General features: G+C 45.3%; 1 protein-coding gene across 3 annotated transcripts; it reads right to left on the bottom strand.

The window, feature by feature from the left end:
• Window positions 1-154: 154 nt before the first annotated feature.
• On the bottom strand, window positions 155-14,271 carry WRAP53 (WD repeat containing antisense to TP53). 3 transcript variants are annotated; one of them, XM_037151172.2, is made up of 11 exons: window positions 14,164-14,271; window positions 13,618-14,022; window positions 13,352-13,450; window positions 13,001-13,112; window positions 2,418-2,506; window positions 2,126-2,216; window positions 1,889-2,021; window positions 1,125-1,333; window positions 828-931; window positions 534-668; window positions 155-418 (listed from the first exon to the last, which is right to left on the bottom strand). In XM_037151172.2, exons 1-11 carry the CDS (start codon window positions 14,259-14,261, stop codon window positions 172-174), a joined length of 1,722 nt encoding a protein of 573 aa, XP_037007067.2. In that variant the 5' UTR covers window positions 14,262-14,271; the 3' UTR covers window positions 155-171. The 3 variants fall into 3 exon arrangements, with proteins under 3 accessions (XP_037007067.2, XP_053528686.1, XP_053528687.1); XM_053672712.1 differs by having other exon boundaries at window positions 308-418; window positions 539-668; window positions 14,164-14,270; XM_053672711.1 differs by lacking the exon at window positions 13,352-13,450.
• Between the last annotated feature and the right edge of the window lie 524 nt (window positions 14,272-14,795).

The raw sequence follows: 14,795 nt of genomic DNA on the forward strand, positions 1-14,795 counted from the left end.
AGTCCCATTGGTTTCTGCCTAGTCCCACCTCTCAACCCTGGTTTCAGGAACAGTATGCCAGTCCCCACTGCTGCTGGACAAGGGAGCCCACTAATACCCCTCCCCAATCACCCTCTCCATCATTTGCCTCCCCAAACAAACACAAAGACTCTAGTATCATATAAAATGTTTTTATATAAACTCACCTCCACCTCCCTTTGTCCCTCCCTGTCCCTTCTCACCCTGGTGAGTATCAGGGATACTGGTGTCTGGGGTCCCCCCACACCACCAGAGCTGAAGCTGACATTCAAGGTGGATGTGGCGCATAGAGAGCAGGGGAAGGTCTATCTCCTGCTCCCCCTCGTCTCCACTCTCTGTAGGCTCCGGAAACACACGCTGACCAGAAGCAGTGGCCAGCAGAGGCAGGCTAGGGTGCAAGCTGGAAGGAGAAACGGGCAGGGTCGGTCAACACCCTGAGAAAGGATGCTTGCTCCCTCAGCAATCCACTGCCCTCTCCAACCCGAGCCCCAAGATCTGTGGAATTAACAGATAACCTCACTCCATTGGTGCAGTCCTTCTGGGGCAAAAAACTCAGCACTGGCTCCGGCTTCCTCTCATGCCCAGCCCCGCCAGTGTCCCACACAGAGACAGCCCCGCTAGTACTGCCGCTCACAAGGAATTGCCCAGTCCTGGGGGAGAGAGCAGAGGCTTGCTGGCATGGAGTCAGGAATTCCTTGCCCAGCCTCTGGGGCAGGAATTCCTCATACCCAGAGGCTGGGACCTGGGTTACAGCTGGGCATCCCTGTAGGCACTTGGGCCCTAGGCAGGAAGGACCCACGGTCACTCACGAGTCCAGGTCAAAGTAGATGCGCTGATTTGTGGTCACCTCACGACTCAGGGTCCACAGTGGATGACCAGGCTGCCGGAGATCCCAGCATAGAAGCTCAGAATCCTGAAGACACAGGGCAAGGGCCTGGAGTCCTCCCTTCTCTACCCCTAACCCCCCAGACATCCCCACTTCCCTCAAGGTTTACAGGCGCTCCTTTAGCTTGGGTTGAGTTTTTTCCCATGTCTAACCCCCATGTGTCAGATTACGTCCCCACTCCTGACGACTACCCTTTGGGAGCTTAGGACATGACTCCTACCTTTCGGGCTCCTGAAAAGAAGCGATTGCCATCAGGGTGAAAGCAGAGGTGGGTGATGCCCCCTTTGTGGCCTCCCAGCAAGGCAAGAGGGGAGCCATCATCCCAGGCGTACAGACCCAAGGAACAGCCATAAGAGCCACAGGCATAGAGGGGCTGGGTTGGGCTGAAGGAGATGCAGGAGATGATGCCACTCTGGCCCTGCTTTTTTGCTAGAAAGAGAAGGAACGAAGTGGGGGAGGGGCAACAGCACCTGACATTAATGAGGCTAATCAGAGGTATACCTCTGTCTCTTGTCCCAGGATTCAATGTCTCCCCTGCCCCATTTGTTACAAGGAACATGAAGACCTCTAACACTCCCCAGATCCTTCTATCCCTCAAAGAATTTACATGCCTAAGACCTGCTTTTTCCCTCTCAAATCTACCTTTCTTGGCAGGAATGGAAAGCTGAAGGCTTATAGGAAAATAGAATCAGATTCACCTACTACTTCCTAAAGATACTAAGATTTTGGAGACCAAAAGGTACACAGCTGACAGGGACTAGGCTTGGAGTAAACTAGCTCTTTACCCAGCAGGCTGGCCTTGGGAAAAGTTACATCTCCCTGAGTCTGTTTTCTCCTCTGCACACTAGGCACTACTGGTCTCCCAAGACTGTACAGAGGAGGATGTGACCCTCCCCCACATGTGGTCCCCTGGCTCACACAAGTCCCCTCTACACATGGCAGTGACCTTTTCTTTCTTCCTCTCTTAAAAGCACAGATGCTTACCAAACGTAGCTCGGACCTCACAGTCACGGCCAGGCCGGGCTGTGGAAAAGACACGCACAGTCCGGTTGAAGCCACAGAAGAGCTGGGAGCCATCCGGGGAGAAGCAAAGCGAGTGGGCTGCTGTCAGCTCATCCTGGAGAGAGGAAAGAGCTGAAAACAGGCCTAGTAAAACCTTAGCTGTCCTGAAGGAAGGAAAGCTGGGCCAGGATGGGCCTGTGGCTGGACGGAGGTTCCTACCAAGTGGTTGTAGGCACGAAAGGAAGCCCGAAGCTCTCCAGTGAATGCATCCCAGATGTGAATTGGGTTCTCCCGGCTGCTGCTGGCCACACTGAGAGAAACAAGGATACTGAGACTTCGGTGCTGTCAAAGGGGAGGAAGCCAATTGACCAGCCCTCTCAGCTCACATCTGAAGGGTGCCCCAAGCTTTCCTAGGGGCACCGAAATCCCTAGGCAGCCCTGGACTCTCTCTCAGTAGAGGGTCCCCTTGAAACTGCTGGGGGTAGTAGGGGAGGCAGAGGCCATCACTTACTAGGAAGTATCTGGCTGGGATGAAGACATCAGAGAATACCAGCAGTAATCATAGATGGTGTCACCTTCCACCATCCGAAGGACAGGGACCTGGACAGAGATGGAATGCCTGGGTTACCAGCAGGGAAAGGAGGCAGACTCAGATCTCCAGCAGTTTAATGGTGGAGGGAGATCATCTGTCAGCATTTAACCAGGTAGGAGAAGGCAGATGGGGTCAATATGAAAAACAGATTCTTGATCTCAACATTCAAAGGTCAGCTCATACTTTAATGTCATATTTGGGCCAGTGAAAGTCATACATATTCATTCTTTTGCTTTTTAAACACTTAAAGAAAAAATAAATAGCCCAAACCAGAGACGAAGAACCAACCCATAATAAGCATGTTTACTAAGCACCTACTAGATGCCATTTGAGCTTTTAACATAATTAAATAGTTCAAATACCAACAGGGTGCAGAGTGTTAAAAAGAAAACACCCCCTGACTCCTCCACCCAGTTTAAGAAATAAAATATACAAAACAGTTAAAACTTCTTCCTAACAAAACTCCCTCAGAGGTAAACACGATCGTGAACTTACCATTCTCACTAATTTCTTTACGAATATGCGCACACAAAGAAAAACCAACGTACAGCATTGACTTACATGCCTTTAAACTTAATATTAATGGTATCACACTATACACATCTGTTTGTGAGAGTTAACCATGGTGACACATTTAGCTCTAATTCATGTATTTGCACTGCTTTCTCCACTCATCTATCATTTTCTATCGGTAGTCACTGATATTTTTCCATTTTTTAGCTAGTGTGCTTTTTAACATTCTGGTGTACATGCACGAGGGTTTCTCTGTAGTTTCTGCTAAAGAGGAAAATTACTGGGCTCTATGATACGCACTTTGCCAACTCTGCTAGATCATGTCACATTTTTTCCTAAAGGGCCCATCCCAGTCCGCTCTTCCACCAACAGCATGAGCTGGTTGCTCCGCAAGCCTGTTGGTGTTGCCATACTTAAACTGTTCTCAATTTGAAGGCTATGAAATGGTATACATTTGCATTTCCTTCATTACGACTGAGATTAGGTTTTTATCTATTTTTGAGACATTTATCTATGTTAATTAGCAATTTAAGTATGCGTTTTCATAATTTTTATTCATTTTTCTATGAGGTTTTTGTCTTTTTCTTACTGATGTGAAGAAAGAAAGTGGCTGTTTTTTAATCATTTTTTAAATGATTTTACTTATTTATCCAGAGAGAGAAGGGAGGGAGAAAGAGAGGGAGGAAAGCATTGAGAAACACTGATCAGCTGCCCCCATATACATCCTGACCAGGAACTGAACCAGCAATCCAGGCAGGCACATGACCCGATCAGGAATCGAATCAGCAACCCTTCGCCTTGCAGGATACCCAACCAACTGAGCCACACCAGCCAGGGCTTGAAGAAAATCTTTAAATCATCTGGATACCAGTCCTTTGTCGGTTATTTATTTGCTGAACCTGGGGTGATGCCATCCAACCATAACTTCAGTTTCTACTTCTGTACTCGGAACTTCTATATTCAACTGCCTGGTGGAAAGCTCCACGTGGATTTTCCGCAGGCACCTCAAACTCAACTTGTCCTTAAGGGCCCATCACCTGCCACCTTCAAGCCTGCTGTGCCTCCTGGAATCTACAGCCAATTTTTAAGCCTGAAATATGAGCATCAACCTTGATGACAACACCTCTGCCCCCCACTCCTTTCCCACTACAGTCCAAACCCACTTTCATACCTTGCCAATTCTACTTCTTGGTGTTCTCTTGAATCTGTCCAATCCCCTTCATTCCACATGAAGCCACTGCCTTCTTGCTAGCATTTCTCCACAGCTCTACATGTTCTCCGGGCTTTTCTGCACCCCTATACTCCAATCTGCCCACCCATTCTCATTCTCTATACTACAGCCGCATGAAAGCCCTAGAGACGTTGTTAAATTGGAATTCTGTATAATGTCACCACCTTAAAATGTTTCAGAACTCCACATAGCCCTCAGTATAAAACCCAATCTCTTTAAAAAGCCTTCCCTCACCAGAAGTCTACACACTACCCATCACTCATGGCTTAACCCTCTGTACTCACACCTTTAAGATCTCTACATCCTACCATTTTGGCTCTCTGTTCTCAGGAGGTGCCGCCTCACCATACTCACAACCTGTAGGCTGTCACACATACTAATATCTAAGTCACACATACTAATACGTAATATTTTTCTTCCACCTCTGCCACCAACTTCTCCTGGCTGAATCCTAATTATCCTTCGGGTCTCTGAGATGCTTCTTCCATGGGGAAGCCTCCCCTACACCCTCAAGCTGAGCAAGGTGCCCTGTTCCATGTTCCTGCAGGCCTCTCTGCTCCTCACTCTGCATCATACTTATCTGAGAAAGCAGGAATCACATCTGTCCTGTTCATACTGTTTCTCCAACAGCTAGTATTCTTTTTAAGATTTTATTTATTCATGCTTTTTTAGAGGTGGAAGGGAAGGAGAGAGGAAGGAAAGAGGGAGAGAAACATCAATGCATCGTTGCTGCTCATGCATTCCCTGCTGGGAACTGGCCTGCAACCTAGGCATGTGCCCTGACTGGGAATCGAACCTCAATCCCTTGGTTCACAGGCCCGTGCTCAATCCACTGAACTACACCAGCCAGGGCTCCAACACCTAGTATTTTAAATAATGTCTTAATGAGCAAATGGAGACAGCAGATTGTTCCAGTAACATCAGGCCCAAAATAATAGGACCCTGAAGTAAAATAGAGGCAGCAAGTAGAAATCAGTGGATGTATTAGAAAGATTAGGCAGACTTGATGGGATTTGGTCATTAACTGGATGTGGGGTTTAGGGAAAACATTCAACGATGAGACCCTGGCTTCTGGTTTGAATACCTGAGGTCATCAACATGGTGGAAGGACTTGGGGTTCACTGGGAGACTATGAGGGGCCAATGTCCTTAGTGAGTGGGAGAATCAGACAGCATAAGCCTCAAAGGAAAAGTTTTTACAAAGAGAAAGGACAACTGTCTTGATACAGCATTTGGGAATGAGGGCTACCCTCTCCCCCAGTGAAATATATAGGACACATTGGAAAAGGCAAATGGAAAGTAAAAAAGCCTCAGGCAAGAGCCACAGACAGGGAGAATCCTCAGAGAAGAGGCTGCGGAGTTAGGAATAAGAGTCTAAGAAATGACAGAGAAGGGAGAAGAGTTATTGGGGAACTATGTTGGGAAGAAACAGCATACAGGTATATGGATTTATTAGCAATTTAAGTATACCTCTTCATAATTTTTTGTTCACTTTTTGTTCATTTTTCTGAGGTTTTTGTCTTTTTCTTACTGATGTGAAGAAACTATCTTTTAAAATAATTTTCTAAAAGACTTTATTTCTTTATCTATAGAGAGGGGAAGGGAGGGAGTAAGAGAGGGAGAAAAAGATTGATGTGAGAAACACTGATCAGCTGCCCCCATGCACACCCTGACCGGCAACCCAGGAACTGAACCGGCAACCCAGGCACGTTCCCAGACCAGGGATCAAAACAAAAAATGCCCTCCAATTTCCCCACCCACATAAACTTTATCCATTTCCAAATACTAAACTTGAAAAATTAAAATATCCAATGAGTAAGGCTGGGTTAGAACTAAAACATTCACAATGCTAACAACACTTAAAAAAAAACACACAAAAACTTGGAAAACAAACTGACTAGCTGTATCACAAGACACACAAGACAGCTCTGGCCAGGCAGCCCAGCTAACCTGAGCAGTGTCCGAACACACCAGGGCTATGAGTTTAAGCCCCAGTCAGGACACACATCTGAATCAACCGGTGAGTGGAACAACAAACCGATGTTTTTCTCTCTTCTTTCCTCTCTCTCTAAAATCCATTTTGGAAACACACACACACACACACACACATAGGCCAGCATTATCCTAATTCCAAAACCAGATAAGGATACTGCAAAGAAAGAAAATTATGGCCAATATCTCTGATGAACACAGATGCTAAAAATCATCAGCAAAATATCAGCAAACTGAATGTATCGAGAAGATCATATACCATGATCAAGTGGGATTTATTTCGGGAATGCAATGCTAGTACAATATTCACGAATCAATTAATGTGATTCATCACATAAACAAAATGAAGGATGAAAACCACAGGAGCATATCAATAGATGCAAAAAAAGCTTCTGATAAAATCCGGCACCTATTTATTATCTCAGCAAAGTGGGAATAAAGGGATCATATCTAAACATAATAAAGGCCATATATGACAAACCCACTGCCAACATCATACTCGATGGGCAAAAATTGTAAAGGGTACCCCTTAAGATCGAGGGAAAAAACACACACACACAACAAATATTGGTGCTGTTGACCTAGGGTATTTCTTTTTTTCTTTTATTATATATTTTTAATTTGTCCTTTACTTGTATTTTTTTCCATTACCATTTATCCGCCTTCTACCCTCTCCCACCTCCATGATCCTGGCTATTTCTTACTCATAAAATTTCTATTATAACAATCTCCGTAATCCCTGGCTGGTGTGGCTCAATGGATTGAGCACTGGCCTGCAAACCAAATGGTCACCAGTTCGATTCCCAGTCAGGGCACAGGCCTGGGTTGCAGGCCAGGTCCCCAGTTGGGGGTGCACGAGAGGCAACCACACATTGATGTTTCTCTCCCTCTTACTCCTTCCCTTCTCTTCTCTCTAAAAAGAAATCAGTAAAATATATTTTTTTAATTTTTAGGAAAAAACAATCTCCATCAAAACACATGAAGATCTTCATGAATAATTTATATATAAGTAAATATCTTGGAAACAACCCAAATGTCTGAAACAGGGGAATAGGTAAGAAAACTATCTATCACAGGCACTCAATATCACATAGCATTAAGACTGCAGCACCATGAAAAACATTTAGGATGTAACTATTATATAGAAAAAAGCAGTATACAAAACCATTTACTATAGGATTACAGCCACATAAAAAGCTTCAGTACTTGTACAGAGCTTGAAAAAAAATTGTAGGAAATTTAAAGGGCTGAATTTTGTGGAGTGGTGACATTTCCCCTTTTTAACATTCCCACTTTTTTAATGAGTTTGCGCAATAAATTCTCCGCCTCCCATGTATTCAGGGTCTCATCTAACTATCCCTGCTCTTAAATTTTTTCAAGATGGCTGTACCACGGCCTCCTGGCCCTGAGACACCTCTGGTTTCTGTTCCAGGAACCAGGGCTTGGAATGCTTTTTACCTGGCACTGAGAATTCAAACATCTGCAGACTCCAGTCTAACAGAACTCATGTCGGGTCAGCATTCAGGACCACTGCCAGAGCTGAGCACCCTTCTTCTTTAAGGAAGCTGTCAAGTCTTTCTTTAATTCTCACCTCAAGGACAGGAGGTAGGTGAGTGTCGACTGCGTTCCCCACTGTAATCTCCAAATATTTTCCCTTCTCTAAACTCTAGCTTCTCTTCAGTTCTTGCCATCAGTCCAGCTCCCCACTTTTTGTCACCTACCTCATTCACTGAGACTTTAAACCCCTGGTCCACTGTCTCACTCCCCACAGGTACTCCTGTTATTCTTGGTGACTTCCACTTCCACTGGGACTTTGAACTAACTATTCTCTATGCCCACCACATTCTTCCCTAAAATATCAGCTTGCTTCACTCTCTTCCTTCCTTCAGGTCTCTGCTCAAATGTCACCTAAATCATGGGGTCTTTCCTGACCACCTTTTTTTTTTTTTTTAAAAGATTTTATTTATTTATCTTTAGAGGGGAAGGGAAGGAGAGAGGGAGGGAAACATCAATGTATGGTTACTGATACTGGTTGAGTGCCAGCTTGGAGGACAGTCTTGTTGGGGTGTCTTGAGTGTGTGGAGTATGTGTGTAGCGATTGTCTAGAATGTGAGGTGGGTAAGGAATGAATTGGAAGTATTGTTTTGATGAAGCTGAATACGAGAATTGTTGTGGTAGAAATGGCAGAGCAAGTGAACCGGCTGGGGTGGAGAGGGTCGTCAAATATTGTGGTGGTAACGAGGCCCAGGACTCAGTTATGGTGTATGGCTGCTGTGGACCGAAGGTGCATCCCCTGCTGGGAACTGGCCTGCAGGGAACCAGTCTGCACCCAGGCATGTGCCCTGACTAGGAATCGAACTGCAATTGTCTGGTTTGCAGGCCCGTGCTCAATCCACTGAGCTACACCAGCCAGGGCTCCTGACCACCTTTTTAAAATTGTAATTCATTCTCTCAATTCTCTCCCTGCTTTTTTTTCTCCATGGCACTTATCAGATATACGTACACACACACATGGACTATATATACATATGTGTGTGTATGTGTGTGTGTGTGTGTGTGTGTGTATATATATATATATGGCTGTTAAGTGCCATCTATATATATATACCCGGACATTATCCTTCATTGCTTCTTTTCCTGTATCTCCACATTCAATTATCCTCAAAGTCCTACAAAATAGGACTCAAATCCATCCACATCCCTCCATCTCTATGGACACCACCCTAGCCCAAGTGTGTGCATGTGTATTTTTTTCACTTTTTAAAAAAAGTGCCTCTTTCCCACCTAGAATATAAACTTCACAAAGATGGGGACTTTTGTTGTTTTTGTTTGACCAACCACCAGCACTAAAACAGAGTCTGGCACATAAAATGTACTAAAAAAAATACTGAAAAGACTGACTCAGTGAAAGAATGCTGCATCCGTCCAACACCCTGGCCTTTCCCATTCCTTAACCTCTTTAGCACCCACAGCCATGGCCTTCGGTCCACAGCAGCCATACACCATAACTGAGTCCTGGGCCTCGTTACCACCACAATCTTTGACGACCCTCTCCACCCCAGCCGGTTCACTTGCTCTGCCATTTCTACCACAACAATTCCCGTATTCAGCTTCATCAAAACAATACTTCCAATTCATTCCTTACCCACCTCACATTCTAGACAATCGCTACACACATACTCCACACACTCAAGACACCCCAACAAGACTGTCCTCCAAGCTGGCACTCAACCAGTATCAGTGATGACTACGGCTTATTGAGTAATTAGCACATGTCAGGCACTGTTTCTTAAAAACTGTACACTAATTCTTTTAATTCTCACAACTGTGTGAGACAGGTGCTACTGTTATCATCCTCATTTTACAGAGAAACTATACTCAGTTAACCTGTTAGGGAAAGATGTATAACCATGCTAACTGGGTGGACTTTAAATGATTGGCAACAAATTTCTAGTGCACACATCACATTTCTTGGTGGTTTTAACCTTCTCTGGGACCAATCCTTCACATCTTCTGCTCTCTCACCACAGACCCTCTTCCTTCAGCTGATAATCTCCCTTTATGCTTCACTGGAAAGCCAACAGACAGAGGCACCGAAATCAGGCAACCACCAAGCAGGTGCCTCCAAACACATCTTCTGCCTTTCTTTCCACCATAAGGAAGGATCCTGCACTTGTGAAAGTCCTTGAATGTGCTCTAAAGCCTATCTTCACCCACCTACTCAGTGGCTTTGTTAACCCTCTCTGCTTGAGCACCGACTCCTGTCTACTGGCATTATCCCTGACTACACAGAGAGCATCCCATCAGCACTTCTTCAGACCCACATTCCCTCTGGTCAGCTTTCCATTTCTCAGTTTCCTGAGAAGAATGTCACAAGAAAAGTCTTCCAAGAAACTGTCTAGATTTCCTCTTTTACCCACTCTAATAGGCTTCTGCCTCCATCACTCCTCACAAAGTGCTCTTGTCAAGATCACTAATGTCTTCTTGGGTTATTCTCTAAATTTGCCTCACTCTCAAAAGCAACAGACATGACTCTGCCTCCACTGCTGTAATTTCTCCTGCGCTGCTTGAGAAAGGACACTGCTTGAGCCTTCTCCTCAATCTACATTCTCTGCTGAGACAGAATCCATTCTCAAGCACAAGATTCTTACCCACATGCTCTACCACTTTTCAAAGTATATCCCCAACCCCGATTTCTCACCTTAATTTTACACTTCACATTTAATGTATGTAAAAACCCTTGACTTGTCCCAATACCTTCTTTTAAAACATATATCTATGACTTTTTATTTTTTTGAGAGAGAGAGGAAGGGAGGGAGAGGAAGCGAAACATCAATGTGTGGTTGCCTCTTGAACGCCCCCTACTGAGGACCTGGCCTGCAACCCAGCCATGTGCCCTGACTGGGAATCAAACTGGCAACTTTTGTTCTCAGACCGGCGCTCAATCAGGGCATCCCAATACCTTTTATATCCCTATTTCCTCCTCAGCAAACCATACACCATCCACCTAGCTGCAAAAACCTGGACATCACCTTTGATTGCTTCCTTCCCTGCACCTTCACATCCAACTGACTTCCAAGCCCCACAAAACATACTTCAAATCCATCCACATCTCTCCATCTCTCCTGACACCACCCTAGCCCAAATTACCATCATTTCTTGCCTGGAGCCATGAAACGTGCATCCTAATGAGTTTTCCTAATTTCACTGTTGCCTACCCAAAATCTATTCTCTAAACTTCAGACGTCATCTCACTCTTATGTTTTAAAACTTTCCCATACAGGAACAAGTATAAAAGACACATGGACAAAAACTAGGTGGGGTGGAAATGGCAGGGAGGGAGGGAGGAAGGGAGGGAGGGCTGGGTGGGTGGGTTGGGAGTAAAAGACAAAACTGTATTTAAACAATTAAAATTTTTAAAAATTAAAAAAAAAAGACCTCTCCCATGGCTTCTCAAATAAACTCCAAATGACCTACTCATAAGATCCAACACAATGTGGCTACTAGCCATCTCTCCAACCCCAGCACACTTCCCCTGTCACTGGCCTCAGCCCAGAAACATTGGCCTTCTTTCTTTTTCCTTCTTATTGAATTTATTGCAGTGACACTGGCTAACAAAATTATACAGGTCTCAGGTGCACAATTCCACAATACATCATCTGTACACTGTATTGGGTATTTACCACCCAATCGAGTCTCCTTCTTTCTGTTCCTTGAATAGACATCATAGCTCCTTCCCAGCTCTTGGTCTTTGGAAGAGCACAGACTCTCCCTAGAACACTCTTCCCACAGTTCTTCACGTGACTGATCTCATAATCCTTCAGGTCTCAGCTTAAATGTCTCCTTTACAAAGGACCCCACCCTGACTCTTTTATATAAATCATATCCTTTCCTTAGTCTCTCCTCATTCTGTCTATTTCCTTTACAAAAATTATCATAATACATAATGAACTTACTTATTAGTTTACATGTTTGCTGTCAATCTCCCAAACAAGAAAGCAAACCAGATCATCTGTCTCATTCACCACTATCCTAGCACCCAATGGTAACTGATACATTGTTAATTGTTCAATAAACATCTGTAGGCACCATTCTCCTTCTCCAGTGAATGCCCACACCTTTCTTCTTTCTCGGGCGCACATCTCCTAAACTCTAAGGGTCCCCAGGAGACATGCAACTGGGGGAGCAAAGGGCAGCAGCAGCTCTCATCCCGGGCAGCTCATCACCCCTGAACCTGTCTCCAAGGCCCCTCCCCTTTTTAACCAATTCATAAAGAGAGAAGAAGGGGAAGAGAGAAACATCAATGTGTTATTCCACTTATTTATACATTCAATGGCTTATTCTTGTATGTGCCCTGACCAGGGATCAAACCCACAACCTTAGTGTATCCAGATGTCACCCTAACCTACTGAACTACCCAAGGCCCCTTTCCTATGACATTCCAGGGAGCCAAAGGAGCCCCGCCTAGGCTCTCTCCTATCGTTTCTTCTATCCTAAGACCTTCCCTGTTTCATTGTCACCAACTTTAATAAATGTCCTCTCAAAATAAAAATTAAGAAAAAGACCTGTAAGTCAATTAAGTACTGTCATGAGAAATACATTACTCTTTTATGGAAAACACATATTCCTGACCAGAAGGGACAAACTTCTCGTTTTGTTTTGTTTTTTTAGTTTCTAACTTTTTACATTTTTGTTAATTTCTAAAGAAAAGGAAAAGCAGGGAGAAAGAGAGGGAGAGAAACATCCATGTAAAAGAAATACATTGATCAGTTGCCCCTTGCACATGCCCCAAGGTTGCACGCACCCCTGACTGGGGACCAAACCGGCAACCAAGGAACATGCCCTGACCAGGAATTGAAACAGTGATCTTCCACTTTGTGGGAGGGTGCCCAACCAACTGTGCCACACAGGTCAGGGCAGAACAAACACTTCCTTAAATGACTTCAGAATTCAGTATAGAAAATACTACCTATAGAAATTCATGATGAAGAAAATGAAGTGTCCGCCCTGGTCAGTGTGGCTCAGTGGACTGAACAGGACCTGGGAAGGGCTGTGAATGAAAGGTCGGTGGTTTGATTCCTGTTCGGGGCATGTATCTGGATTCTGGACCAGGTCTCCTGTTGGAAGGTGAGAGGGAACCAATCAATGTTTCTCTCCCTCTCTTTCCCTCTCTCTAAAAATAAATACATAAAACCTTTGGGGGGGGGGAGAAAAATAAAATGTTCAGTGTCTGATGAAGAAGGGACTGATTTAGCTATTACCCTTACCATTTCTGCATATTCCAGCTGCTCCCCTTCATTGTACAGCTCTGGAGGCAGGTTATAAATCCGCAGGATATTATCAGCACTATTGGTCAAGATGCAGGAACCATCGGGAGCCCTAGGAGTAGGCAAGAGTTAGAAAGCTGGGCAGACCTACATTTTCCAAGTGTTAGGACTAGGGCTGAGCCTATCTCTGGGGTTGCTAAGCCCCGCAAGACCTTGAAGGGAGTCAAAGACACTATCCTAGGTGAAACTGAAGTCCAGTCTACGAGGAATTCTTACTCTTACTCTCACATAAATGGGGTATTTTAAAGTGAAAATCCTGGTGTGTTTATCTCTCTGCCCCATTTTCCTTACCACTTACAGCCTTTCAAGAAGTTCTCGGGCTGGGTGCTGAACTCTGACCAGGAACCACTGAGAAACTGAGGTAGTTGGGAGAAATTGTAGTTCGAAGTGCTGCAAGGAAGATGGGGGGGACAACACACCTGAGTCACCAAAGCAAAGAGGAAATAGGCCTGGAGAATTAGGACTAAGGACTGAAGGTTAAGGTATATCTCATACTTCGATCCATCTCACACTTCCAATCTCCTCAGATTCCTGAGTCAACTACCATCACCACTTACGTGGAATCCTCATCCTCAAGAGCGGGTTCTGCAGACACACTTTCCATGGTTTCTCCAGGCCCCAATTCTGCCCTGTTCGTTTCCTCTGCAAGAAGGCTCACATTTTCCGAAAGTTCTTTCTCCTTGATTTGAGGGCTCAACTCACTAGGAGTTCCAAACCCTGTTTCCTGGGAAGTGGAGAGAGAAGCTGGGTCCCCCCCCTCCAGCTCTTGGGACACAACTGAGCTAGCCATAGGATCTGGGAACACACGGGGTGGATCGTCCCCATCAGATGGCAGTGGCATCAGTTCTGGGTCCGCATTTTTATCCATCGGGGAAGCCTGAGGAGAAAGACGGGCTGAAGCTGGGGCCTGGTCTGCAGACAAACAGTCGGGAGCTAACGGTAGCGCCTCCGGCGTCTTCATACTGCAGAGAAAGCGCGGCAGGCATTGGCCTCGACCAACCTTCTTCCCCCCGGCTACGAGCTTGCTTTCTGCTTGTCTCGAGGAGCGACCGAGACAGCTTCAGAGTTCGCAGGGATCGGAGAAACCGACTGAAAAAACCCACCTGCACCTTCCTTTTTCTTCCGGGAGAAGGCAGAAGACCCAGGAAGGCGAAACTAACCGGAGGGCGGGGGACACCTGTGTTGAAAGCACCGTGGACATTAGCCCGATTGGTCTCTAAGTGCCACTTGCTCTCGCGGGATTTGGGCACGCTTTTTGATTGGACCCCGCGTCTCAGATCAGATTTCGCGGGCGGCCCAAGGGAGGGGCAGAACATGGACGTAACAAATCACGGTTCACCGTTCTCCAAGCGTGGTACTTTCAGTGGCTACTGGGATTTTTAATCTGACAGATTTTTCCTAGGGGAGAAGTGCGTGAGTTTCCGGGGTTATTTTTAAAGCACTTACTCACCACTTCACCTGAAGAGGGCGCTACCACCACGTTTTATTTTACAGGTTGTGAACTTTTGCTTCTCACTCGCCTAGTTCCTCAGACTTCGTCTCTTCACTCGTTCAGTAAATATTTATTACTAAGCTCTTGATTGCTTCCCAGTACTGTATTGGGCACTGGAAAATACAACACTGAGTAAGGTAGCAGGCTAAGGCTTTGTTGCTGTGTACTGAAGGCAAAGAACAAATCTTTTCAGATAGTAATAAGGGTTGTGAAAATAATAAAACAAGATGTGATACGGGGGCG

This window comes from Artibeus jamaicensis, unplaced genomic scaffold (assembly GCF_021234435.1).
Source record: "Artibeus jamaicensis isolate MK-2021 breed Jamaican fruit bat unplaced genomic scaffold, CSHL_Jam_final contig_781, whole genome shotgun sequence".
Taxonomy (NCBI): Eukaryota; Metazoa; Chordata; class Mammalia; order Chiroptera; family Phyllostomidae; genus Artibeus; species Artibeus jamaicensis.

What these genes read in the sequence shown, in the direction of transcription:
- WRAP53 (XM_037151172.2), bottom strand. Translation starts at nt 14,261, where the DNA reads ATGTCCACGGTGCTTTCAACACAGGTGTCCCCCGCCCTCCGGTTAGTT. An exon ending in TTCTTGAAAGGCTGTAAGTG is followed by an intron (nt 13,113 to 13,351) that starts GTAAGGAAAATG and finishes GCCTACTCCTAG; the next exon opens with GGCTCCCGATGGTTCCTGCA. An exon ending in AGCTGGAATATGCAGAAATG is followed by an intron (nt 2,507 to 13,000) that starts GTAAGGGTAATA and finishes ATCTCTGTCCAG; the next exon opens with GTCCCTGTCCTTCGGATGGT.